The 13,041-nt window shown below is 31.6% G+C and overlaps 1 protein-coding gene across 1 annotated transcript; it reads right to left on the bottom strand.

Moving 5' to 3' along the window:
• Positions 1-216: 216 nt before the first annotated feature.
• On the bottom strand, positions 217-12,435 carry LOC135961418 (uncharacterized). The gene is made up of 4 exons (XM_065512918.1): positions 12,384-12,435; positions 762-907; positions 447-620; positions 217-384 (listed from the first exon to the last, which is right to left on the bottom strand). The coding sequence occupies exons 1-4, from the start codon at positions 12,433-12,435 to the stop codon at positions 217-219; spliced, it is 540 nt and encodes a 179-aa protein (XP_065368990.1).
• Between the last annotated feature and the right edge of the window lie 606 nt (positions 12,436-13,041).

A 13,041-nucleotide genomic window follows, 5' to 3' on the forward strand; every position in this document is an offset into this window, starting at 1 on the left:
TGCTGCTCCTAAAGGATCTTTGGCGTTTATATTAAAAAAAATTACTCGAATACTCTTATGCCAAGCTTGCGTGATCAGCTGGTTATAAATGGCAGATTTATTTCCAAATACATATGTATTTAGATTATTCCCCAGTGTGCAATATAAGTTTATATTTTATAGAAATATTTTTTTTTTTTAATTTCTATGAAATATAATTTATGGAGAAAATGAAGATTAATTTCTAGTATTAATTATATCTATATAAAATGTAACTCTACCCATGTAGTCGTAGGGATAACCCTCATAGAAAATTAGAAGAAATTTATAAGAATTTTTTGACAGCAATGGTGGTAGAGGTATAAGATCTATATCCGCATGTATATTTTTGGCAATTAAATAACCCTAATAGGAAAATAAAATAAATAACTTTATGTAGTTTGGTATCTCATAATAATATAACTTACCTCATAAGGACATTCGTGATTAACGTTAGTATATTTTCTTAAAATTCGCATTAAAGCATTTATATAAAGACCAGATACTTTTCTATCCATAAATTGGCATAAATTTGAGGTAAAATTAACTAAATATGGTTTATAAATATTGACATCATTGCGATAATACATTCCAACATTTACCTAAAATAAAAATATTTCCATGAGTTTTGGATAAAATTTAATTTCCAATTCAAACTCAACAGAGCATATAATTAGTTTAAAAGCAATATTGTTAAAAAATTAAGATTACAATTATTAAAAAATAAAAAAAGCAATACTTACAGAGATATTTCTTAATGAGTTTTTAACATAAGTTTCCATAAATGCCATCGTTTTGTAGCGATTAATTGCCTTAAGGCGACATGAGTGATTGTGGAAATACTTAGGGCTAGGAGCGCATTCGAGATTTGTGGTCTTCCAATGCACAGCTGCGTTAGTAAAAAACTAGTTTGGATGAATTAATGAAAATTATTTTACTACTTGCACTAGTAAATAATGCAATAACAATAAATTGTTATCTTACTGTGAAGTCAAAGAGGCAGATTAGTAAAATTTTTCGGAAATACATTTCAATTCTTATAATGAGTTCAGTAACCGAATTAAGTATGATTATTTGAAGTGTTTAATGCATCAATCCTGTGTCACAAATATTTTCTCACTACCGATAACACTGAGTTTTTGCCAGCTATTTTTTTGTGTAAGAAGAGGTGCTGGTTCTATATTAACTCTAGTTTTAATTTAATATTTAAATGCCATTCAAATGTGCTTTTTGTCTGTCTGTATTGGTTCTCATACACATGGCCTGCCAAAATAATTAAAATAATTATTAATAATTAATATATAATTAATAGCAAAAGTAATTTCATTAAATACCTACTCAACCCTACACCAACAACCAGTGCAAAACATATTATTTAAATGATTTCGGTACGCAAATCACAAATATGGCAAGCATTTACGTACTGTAAGTTTTCGAGACATTTACCAAACCACAATTTGATGATTATTTTGGTGAAAAAATCTAGTGTTACAAAATACATATCTTTCCCGATTATGACCCATTCTAGGTACGAATTACTATTGGAAAGGTCTTTGAAATATATATCATTATATATCCATATTATCCATATTTATGACTTATTAATCTAGATATAAATAAAAACAAGTAAGAAAGTATGGTCGGTCAAGCCCGACCATATAATACCCTACACCAAGTAAATGAGTAAAAATATTTTTCTTTTAAAATATCAATAATTTATATTCGTGAGTGATTTTCGGAAATGGGCCTTATATGGGAGCTATGACCAATTATGGACCGATCACCATAAAATTAGGTCGTATGATTTATGTCTATATTAAAGTTAACTATGTTGAATTTTGTGTGTATACCAACATTTTTAAGCGATTTATGCACGTTAAAGTGATTTTCGGAAGCGGGTCTATATGGGAGCTATGACTAATTATGGACCGATCGTAACAAAATTTGGTGACATGAATTTTGTGTATATAAAACTTATTTGGAGCGAAATTTGTGTAGATACATAGATAAATTAAACATTTATGACCGATAAAGTCCAATTTCGAGGGGACATTTGTATGGGGGCTAGGTGAAATAATGGACCGATTTCAGCCAGTTTCAATAGGCTTGGTCCTTGAGCCGAAAAAATAATATGTTCCAAATTTGATCGAAATATCTTCAAAATTGCGACCTGTACTCTGCGCACAAGGTTTACATGGACAGCCAGCCAGCCGACCAGACGGACGGACGGACGGACATCGCTTAATCGACTCAGAAAGTGATTCTAAGTCGATCGGTATACTTTAAGGTGGGTGTTAGGCTAATATTTTTGGGCGTTACAAACATCTGCACAAACGCATAATACCCTCCCCATTATGGTGGTGTAGGGTATAATAATGGTGAAGGGTATGAAAAATATTTGCATAGTGGTGTTACTTCTCATCATTTCGTATCGCTGTTAACTTGTACAGTGTAACTATTTAGTTAAATTTAATAATCAATTAGCATTTAAATTTTTGATTATTAAAATAATATAGTTCACTGATTTTTATACCCTTCACCTTCGTGAGAAGGGTATATATAAGTTTGTCATTCCGTTTGTAATTTCTACATTTTTCATTTTCGACCCTATAAAGTATATATATTCTGGATCCTTATAGATAGCGGAGTCGATTAAGCCATTGCAACGATGTAGATAAGGCTATAGTAAGTTGGACCTACATTGGGTCAAAATCGGGAAAAATATTTTATAACCCGAATTTTTTTTTCATCAAAAACTTGTTTGTCATACATTTTTTTTCTAAAAAAAAATTTTTAAAAAAATTTGGAAAACAAATTTCAAAAAACAATTAAAAAAAAATTAAATTTTGTTTACCTAAAGATATTTAAAAAAATTAATTTTAAAGTATAATTTGGTGAAGGGTATATAAGATTCGGCACAGCCGAATATAGCTCTCTTAATTGTTTAAGCATATATGGTTAATGTCATATTAATGCTTTTTGGATTCTAAACTATTAAACAACATGAAAGTTATTAATAGAAAAACGACCTAGCGTGTGTTATAAATCTTGCTGAGTACAATACGAATTGTGTAAAAAAAGCAAATCAAAAATCAAAAAAATTTGTATACCCTCCACCACCACAAGTGGTGAATGAGGGTATATATAAGTTTGTCATACCGTGTGTAGCATTGAGAAATATTCATCTGAGGCCCAACAAAGTATACATTTTCTTGATTCTTATGAAATTCTAAGTCGATTGAGCCATGTCCGTCTGTCTGTCCGTCTGTGTGTCTGCTTAAAACACCCTCGCGTCCAAAATAAGTAATCAAAATTGGTACACTTGCAAAAACTATGTTTATTACTGTCCTAAGCAGTTTGGTATTGAAAATCAGCAAAATCGGTTCAGTAGAACCAGATCTATGAACCAAAATGTGAGACAACCTAAAAAAAAATTACAATTTTCATATATTTTTGGTTATTTGTGTAAATATATTGCAGATAATACCATAAAACTTTACACACGTTATTTTTGTAATAAAAGGACTAACTTTGGTGAAAATTGTAAGAATCGGTTCATGATTTCTCCTAGCCCCCATACAAATTTCTTCCCGAAATATGGTTCTATGGTCTATAAATGCCTTCAGAATTGCAGTATCTATACAAAATTCAGCAAAAATAAGTTTCGGGGTAAAAGAGATCACAATACTAAATTTTTTGTGGATCGGCCCATACTTGACCATAGCCCACATATAAAGTTCACTTCCGAAAATCACTTAAATTAGCATAAATATCTTATAAATACCGCTATTAAGTTGAAATTCGTCATAAATAATCCCCATATATACCAAAATCGCTATACCTAATTCTATGATGATCGGCCTATATTTGGTTATAGCTCCCATATATATCAACCTAAAAAATATGTATGCAGGTGGAGGGTATTTAAGATTTGACAAAGCCGAATATACCGTTCAGTAGATTTTCTTTGCTAATTTTGATATGAAAGCTGTAAAACTGTATACCCACCGTATACAAAATCTCAACAAAACATGGTTTTAATTATTTAAATCGAATGAAAATTGTAAAAGTTATTTAACTTTTCATTCACCTTATTTTGTATATTCTCCCCCAGCGCATATGAAAAAAAACAATTTTCAAAAAAGTTTAATAACTTTTGCAAATATAAACCGCTTTTAACATATATTAAAATACTATTGTCGAATTTGAAAAATTTCAAAAAAAAATTGAAAACTTTTTATAAAATTTTACCTAATTTCTTGCAATATACATTTAATGCATACGGTTTATGAAATCTCAAGTCTTTGCTTTTCCATCATTGTTAACAATTTTGAAAATGGTCTAAAAATGTGTGAATTAAAGGTACTAAAGTACTACGACCCATCCTAAAACAGTTTTTTATTTGTAAATCTTTTGTGTTTCTAAATGATCAAAATCATTGACACATATTGCTAAGTCATCGAAAAAAATTAATTTTATGTTACTGTATTTGTACATGGCGGATTTCATGTCAAGTGAAACAACTTTTCAAATCGATGTCGGAATGAAATTTCCACCAAGGTCAGTTCCATTAGATAGTAACTCAAACTCAATTTTTCAACAATATCGGTCAAGAAATCTCTGAATAAGAGGAGGCAAAATTTTACATTTTGGCCAAACAGGTGTTTTTTCTCAACCATTGAAATTTTTTTGCCGAAATTAAAAACTTTTTTGAGTTTTTTTGCAAAACAGGCCTTTTTTTATTCTCAAAAGAAAGCTTTTATATTTTCCTTGGAAACCTATTTGGTCGCTTAGTGGAATGCGAGTGGTATATCTATCGAAATAAATATTTTGTAACTCAAAACATGAAATTTTTGATATTTTTTTGCAAAAATTTAATTTTTTTTTTTCAAAAGAATGCTTGGCACCATTCTTTAAGAGGTTGGTCGCTTAGTGGAATGCGAGTGGGGGGATGTCTATCAAAATAAATATTTTGTAACTCAACACATACTATTTTTTTGCAAAACTATCAAGTATAGAACTAACCTTGGAAGACATCGATATCAAAAGTTGGTTCACTTGACATGAAATCTCCCATATATTAAAGGAAGGATCATTTAAAGGTTTAAAAATTAAAAAAAAATCTTTAATTCACTTGATATTTGTACTCACAGTTTAAAACTTACAGATTCTATACAGCATAAATAAGATCCGATAGCCTTTGGACATTTGTATAGCCTATAAATAGCGGAAATTAGAATTTGCAAGAATTTGAAAACAAATTTAGAGAAATAACACTGTCCAACAGCATTTTTGGAACAGAATAGCGACCCTATAATTCTGAAAGGGCATGTTGAGTAGACCATTTTTGTAGAATAAACTTATATTCCAGCTGGTCTGAATTTTTTTTACAGTGGGTCAAAGTTTTAATTTTTTGATCGAAGGTAGAGAAGTAGAGAATTCTAATTATCAGAGTTATATTGTGGAATTTTATGGGGATCATTTTTGTGGAAGATCTTAACCCCCTATCTCCTCTTTTTAGGGGTCAATTTGACCCCTTTTTTGAAAAAAATCGAAAAAAGTCCTTTCAAAAAGGACATTTAGGGATTAAAATATTCTACGAAATTTTTTGCGGTAAAATTTCATTGGTGATCACCAAAGACACAAAAGTTGTAAATAGAGCCCTTTACGCTTAATTAGTAAAATTACACGACATATCGGGTCCCACATTTTTTAAAAATATCTCCAAAAATCCAAGTATGATCCGAATGAGCTGAAATTTAAAATGTAAATATATGTAAATATATGTAAGTTATCTCTTTTAGTTCAAGAGATATTTAGGTTTATTTATTTATTTTTTTTGATTCAGCTCGATCTTTTTTGGTTTTTTAAGATATGGCGGGCCTACGAAGATTCGAAATTTTTTTATTAAATATTATCTATATTTGCTATAAAATTTCGAAAACAATAAAAATAACATGCTAACAGTTATCTCATCCCTATAAAAACTTACACGCATCCAAAGTTGGAACATGAAAAAATAGCCATATTTTTTACGTTTATTCCCAAAAGAAGTCCCGCTGTTCTGTTCCAATCAAAAAGTCTCAATTTGTTGGACAGTGTAATTAATGGTGAACAAAAATATCAACCTATATTTGAATATACCGGATTAATGGCCAATGCTCGCTTCAAACGAATCAGTTGTGTTCGGTACAGCTACCCTGAAATGGTCTCATCAGATTTCAGCAGCTCATGGTGCCACCAAATACAGAGAATTACTTCAGCGCCTTGGATATTTTGGTGTCGATTTGGCTGCTTGGCCGGACTTCACATATTATCTCTTACGCTTCGGGTTATAGTAATTGATTCATTTGGTACCGTGAAATAACTCCCAAATGAAATAACTCCCCACGAAAAGATGAAAAAACACCCAACAAATTTTTCATACAACTTAGGACTTATTTCATTATGAAAGAACTCCTAACGCATATGAAGTTATTTCATAATTTTTTGTTGGGAGTTATTTCATAATGCAATGACTGCCAATGAAACAACTACCAATGAAATTTTTGTTGGGTTTTATTTCATTTTATTTTGGGAATTAGGAGTTATTTCACTGTATTGGGAGTTATTTCATTTTGGTTGGGTTCTACTTTGCAAAAGCTATGCAAAACCCTTTTCTGAGCGAAGCCAGTTTTTGATACACCCTAGAGGAGAAAACCTTAGCGCACGCCCGAAGTTCGGCAATGCAAAACAAATTTTCAGTTATTGACACATCCCAGAGAATGTTTGGTAAGCGAAGAATAATTTCTCTTTTGAAGTTCTTTTTATACCCTACACCACCATAGTGGGGAGGGTATTATGCGTTTGTGCAGTTCGGCAATGCAAAACAAATTTTCAGTTATTGACACATCCCAGAGAATGTTTGGTAAGCGAAGAATAATTTCTCTTTTGAAGTTCTTTTTATACCCTACACCACCATAGTGGGGAGGGTATTATGCGTTTGTGCAGATGTTTGTAACGCCCAAAAATATTAGTCTAACACCCACCTTAAAGTATACCGATCGACTTAGAATCACTTTCTGAGTCGATTAAACGATGTCCGTCCGTCCATCCGTCTGGTTGGCTGGCTGGATGTCCATGTAAACCTTGTGCGCAGAGTACAGGTCGCAATTTTGAAGATATTTCGATCAAATTTAGTACATATTACTTTTTCGGCCCAAGGACCAAGCCTGTTGAAACTGGCTGAAATCGGTCTATTATTTCACCTAGCCCGCATACAAATGTCCTCCCGAAATTGGACTTTATCGGTCATAAATGTTTAATTTATATATGTATCTCCACAAATTCCGCTCCAAATAAGTTTTATATACACAAAATTCATGTCACCAAATTTTGTTACGATCGGTCCATAATTAGTCATAGCTCCCATATAGACCCGCTTCCGAAAATAACTTTAACGTGCATAAATCGCTTAAAAATGTTGGTAAACACACAAAATTCAACATAGTTAACTTTACACACGACCTAATTTCAAGTGATCGGTCTATAATTGGTCATAGCCCCCATATAAGGCCCACTTCCGAAAATCACTCAAAAATATAAATTAATGAAATTTTAAAAGAAAAATTTGTTTTGCTCTTTTACTTAGTGTAGGGTATTATATGTTCAAGCTTCACCGACCATACTTTCTTACTTGTTTTTCGGATAGTTAAAACTTCATTTCGGACATGTAAAATCGTATTTCAATGTCTCTAGGCTTTAATTCGTATAGTACCCAATTTGCCTGCTTTGTGATCCTGATCTATTTTTATTGAAAATAATCTCAATAATAATGTTTATACGATTTGTATCAGTTTGAAATTTATTTTTGAGGATAGTCCGAAAGATGGATATATCGATTAATTGCTTTTCTTGATATTGATATGAAAAGTATTTGAGATGAATTTTATGCCGATTCAAATATCTAAAAACTGACATATTGATTAAAATTAATACGCAAGTAATTATGTTAGTTAACATATTTTCCTGGATGAAGGCAAAATGAATTCAGAATATTTAGATAGTTGAACAAGGCCTCCTTAAAGGCCCCAAATATATTAGTTTATATATATAGATATCTGTGTAGCAGAAAATATTTAAAAAAAAATTATGTAAAATCAGCTTAAAAAATAAATTCAAGTAAAATAGTTTTATTTTTTACTGCAGCACCAAGTAACAAATACCAACAACAATAATGACAGAAACTAAATCACTGAGTTGGAAAATTAATTGTGTGCAGTAAGATTTTCGTATTTTTTATAATAAATAAATATATGTATATGTACTTGTTGTAATTTTAATTTTTTCTATACATATTTTTGAATTTAGTATGTTTTAAAACCACAGGCTTAAAATTAAAATTAAAAAAAGCAACAGCAATGGTGTTAAAACGGAAACAACTACACAGATGTAAGTATGTATAAATGAAGCAAGAATTGTAATTGCAACAATGAGCAGTAATTTGAATACACAACTTTAGAAACATTTGGTTAAAAACTAAGCAAACAAATAAATAAATAAATACACTTTCAGACTCAGTATAAAAGTAGAAGTTTAGCATTGCGGCAAAACCTAATAAGATTAACTCTAGTTTGTGGATTTTATTGTCTGAGCCCCAACAATTATTTTTTTTCTTGTTGTTTTCTATGAAATATTTTAATTGCAACTTAAGCAGAGTACAAAAGTAAAGTAAATACACCTGAGACAAATATTGGTTTTAAGGTTGAGGATAGCGTATGGGTAATATTTTCAACACGTATACGTTACATGGTCAAGAAGATGTGTATGTAAAACATATGAGAAAATTGAATTTCCGAAATTACAAAATTTTGAAATTTTTTCTGAATCTTTGAAACTGAATTCAGAGGGTTTCTATTACTTTTGTGCATCGAATAAAAAATAATAGTACATATATAAAAGTTGGAAAAATTAAAAATATCAGGTATATCCTGTTGAATCAGCCATGTCATCAAGAAACGGATTACAAATACCACAAACCTTCAAAGAATTGCCATAAACTTTTCAAGAATGAGGGCTAGGTGATGACTTGTTTATAATAAATGTATAATTTATCTAGGTATCCAAGTTCGATCAAAAAAGAAAACATTTAAACAATTTATGTAGATCGATCTATAATTGAATGTAGCTCCCATATAATGTCCATTTCCGATTTTAACGAGTATTAATCTCTCAAAGATGTTGGTACCGAAGATTTTCGGCCCAAGATTTTCGCCTAGCACCCATACAAACGTCCTCCGGAAATTGGACTTTATCGGTCATAAATGTTTAATTTATACAGGTATCTCCATAAATTTTGCTCCTAATTAGTTTTATACACGGAATTCATGTCACCAAATTGTATTGTGATCGGTCCATAATTAGTCATAGCTCCAATATAAGACCCGCTTCCGAAAATCACTTTAACCTGCATAAATCTCTTAAAAATGTTGGTATACACATAAATAATTTTCATAAAAACATTAATCACACGACCTAATTTCATGGTGATCGGTCCATAATTGGTTCTAGCCCCCATATAAGGCCCACTTCCAAAAATCACTAAAAAATATAAATTATTGAAATTTTAAAGAAAAAATTTTTTCTATTTTACTTAGAGTAGGGTATTATATGATCGGGTTTGACCGACCATACTTTCTTACTTGTTTGAAAATATTTTTAGTCAAATTCTAAAACATTTTTTCATTTCCTCGGATACCGTCCGACAAATAGAGAATAAATTCGTTAGACACAAACCGGATGATATACGTCTGAAACTATAAATTTAATGGAGAAAAACTGTGTTTTCAGTTTTTATTTCGTGATCCTGTGTCCTTTTTGAAGGACTTCAAAGTTTCAAAGAAGTAAATTTTTCAAAAAATATTTAAAAATGCTCCTACTATTCCAACAATGACATATTCTATGTCAAAAGAACAAAAGGAGTTGTAAAATATTTTGTATTATCTTTATTTTATCCTGTAAGGATCAGAAGATGTCAAAAATGTCCTTTAAAATGTTTATCCTTTAATATTCTTTAAGATTGCCAATAAATTCCTTTTAAAAAAATAGTGCGTTAAAGACCCAAATATTCTATACTAAATGTCAAAATTTCAACTTTTATATATGGGGCATTTCATGTCAAGTGAACCAACTTTTGAAATCGATGTCTTCCGATCGGGATGAAATTTGCACCAAGGTTAGCTCTATTGGATAGTAACTCAGACACAATTTTTCAACAACATCGGTCGAGAACTGTCTGAGTTATAGGGGGTAAAATTTTGACAATTTGGTCAAACAGGGGTTTTTTCTTATCCATGTAACTTATTACCTATTGTTCTTAGCAAAATGTGTCCCAAATAGTATAGATAGCTATTTCTTCGATCTTTCGAAAAAAAATATTTAAAAAAAAAAATAAAAAATTTTTAATATTTTTTTTCCGAAATCAAAAACTTTTTTGACTTTTTTTTAAAATGCGTCATTTTTTTTTTTTTTTTTTTTTTTTTTTCTTAAAATAAAGTTTAGATATTTTCCTTGAACACCTACTTGGTCGCTTAGTGGGATGTGAGTGGGATATCTATCAAAATAAATATTTTGTAACTCAAAACATAAAATTTTTGACTTTTTTTGCAAAATCAAAAACTTTGTTGACTTTTTTTTTCAAAATGGACCCTTTTTTAATCTTTTTTTTTAGGTCAAACAAAAGCTTAGATATTATCCTTGAAGACCCTTTTGGTCGCTTAGTGGGATGCGAGTGGGATATCTATCAAAATAAATATTTTTTAACTCAAGACTTACAATTTTTGACTTTTTTTTTTTGCAAATACGATTTTTTTTCCAAATGGGCCCTTTTTTTAAAATTTTTTTTGTAGTCAAAAGAAACCTTAGGTCCATTCCTTTAAGATATTTTTAGTCCCTTAGTGGGATGCGAGTGGGATATCTATCAAAATAAATATTTTTTAACTCAAGACTTACAATTTTTGACTTTTTTTTTGCAAAATCAAAATTTCTTTCCAATATGGGCCCTTTTTTAATTTTTTTTTTTGCTCAAAAGAAAGCCTAGGTCCATTCCTTTAAGATATTTTTAGTCCCTTAGTGGGATGCGAGTGGGATATATATATATAAAGGTCAAATTAAAATATAAAAAAATTTATTAGTATACAAAAAACTTTTATTAAGAAAAGAGCATGTTTATAAACTTCACCACCATATTGGGGGAGGTATAATTGGTTACGGCTGTTATTTGCGACATACAAAAGTATTGTCCCAAAACCCACCTTGAAGTATACCAATCTACTCAGGATCACTTTCTGAGTCGACTAAGCGATGTCCGTCCGTCTGTCCGTCAATCCACAAAATTTGGCACAAACCTTTATATTGCCCCAAGGACAAAGGCTGTTGAATTTGGTTAGAATCATCCCATTATTTATCCTAGCCTCCATACAACTGGCCTATTTGAAAATATCTTAATTATAAACATATTCAAACCAAATTCAGCGCAATTAAGTTTTATGTAAGCCGAACTCTCACTACCAAATTTCGTGAAGATCGGTCAACAATATTCCATAGCTCCCATATAAGCAACATTCTCGAAAATGTCATTAATATACATAAATCTCTGAAATATGTCAGTATCCAAACAAAATTCAACACAAATATGTTTCATATATTCGCAATTCATCCCACCAGTCATAGCTCCCATATAAGGCCCACTACCGAAAATGTGTGTATTCAAATAAGATTCAACACAAATAAGTTTCATATCAAAAGATGAAATCATAAGGTCAGGCTTGCCCGACTATACCATTTTTCTTCTTCGTTGCTTTTCACAACGGATTTTGTTATATATTTTTCGAATGAAATATTAAAATAAAATATAAAAAATAAAATAATTCAAATTTAAAATATTTTTTAACACTTAAGATAGAAAGATGAAATTTTGGCATGTGGTATGAATATTTGGATCTTTAACTCACAATTTTTTTTAAAAAAAATTATTGGAAATCTAAAAGGTTAAAAATTTCAAAGGACATTTTTGAAATCTTTTGATCTTTACAGGATAAAATATAAATAATACGAAATATTTTACAGCTCTTCTTGTTCATTTGACACCAAATTTGACATAGTGGGAATTTGAAAATTTGAAGTCCTTTTAAAAGGAAACAGGATCACGAAATGAGAAACTGGAAACGCAGTTTTTCTCCATTTAATTTATTGTTTCAGACGTATATCATCCGGTTCGTGTCTAATATTGAGTGTCGTACGATGTTATACACGACTGTCTAGTAATTTAGTATTTTTTAACCTCTGCGATGGGTAGTCATCTTGACGCGATGCAGAGGCTTAAGTACAAGGAGCCATTGAGGCCGTGCTGGCAGGTACAACCATACCAGAGGGGCTCATGGTGAGCACATACTTGTCAAGTAGCGTCTGTATATCCCCTATGCGGCGGCTACTTGACGTTACTGTCTGAAGGTTTTCCCTTTCAATGAGATTGGGCCTTCTTGACAGTACATGTTCGTTTTTCTGGATCCCTTGGGTCCTCTGTCCCTTTCCCCTACAGAGTCCGAAATCCACCAGCGTCTGTTCCCATATTGGGCGGCTTGGTGGTCTGTTTGACCCCAGTGGGGCGGCAGTTCTTTCACCTGGCAGCTAGGTATAAAATGCAACTTTTATGTCGGTCCGTCCGATAATGAATGACGACAAACAGTGCCCTATGTATCCGGTCGGGGGCCTCATAATCTCCGGAGACCCTATTCCCGCGGCGGCGATTTCAGGTCGCGGTGAATCGAGAGCTACTAAGATCCAGGTTAGTTCGGTGGCGACACCGGGCCGAGCTAATCTGCTAGCTACTGGCGCTCAACAACAAGTAGGAGGAGTTTTAGGGAAACCTAAAGCATCTGAATGCGCGACAATTGCATCCTCGAAAAAAGGATGCAAGACTAAAAGCAGCGAGGTGCCTCTGAACTTCAACCCAAGCACCTCGAAAGCTGCCCTGGCCCGTACCGA

This window comes from Calliphora vicina, chromosome 5 (genome assembly GCF_958450345.1).
Source record: "Calliphora vicina chromosome 5, idCalVici1.1, whole genome shotgun sequence".
In the NCBI taxonomy this organism is placed as follows: Eukaryota; Metazoa; Arthropoda; class Insecta; order Diptera; family Calliphoridae; genus Calliphora; species Calliphora vicina.

Coding starts and splice junctions, on each gene's coding strand:
- LOC135961418 (XM_065512918.1), bottom strand. CDS start 12,435: ATGAGCCCCTCTGGTATGGTTGTACCTGCCAGCACGGCCTCAATGGCT. Junction 621..761: donor ACTCATTAAGAAATATCTCT/GTAAGTATTGCT, acceptor TTTTTATTTTAG/GTAAATGTTGGAATGTATTA. Junction 385..446: donor ATCACGAATGTCCTTATGAG/GTAAGTTATATT, acceptor TTTTCCTATTAG/GGTTATTTAATTGCCAAAAA.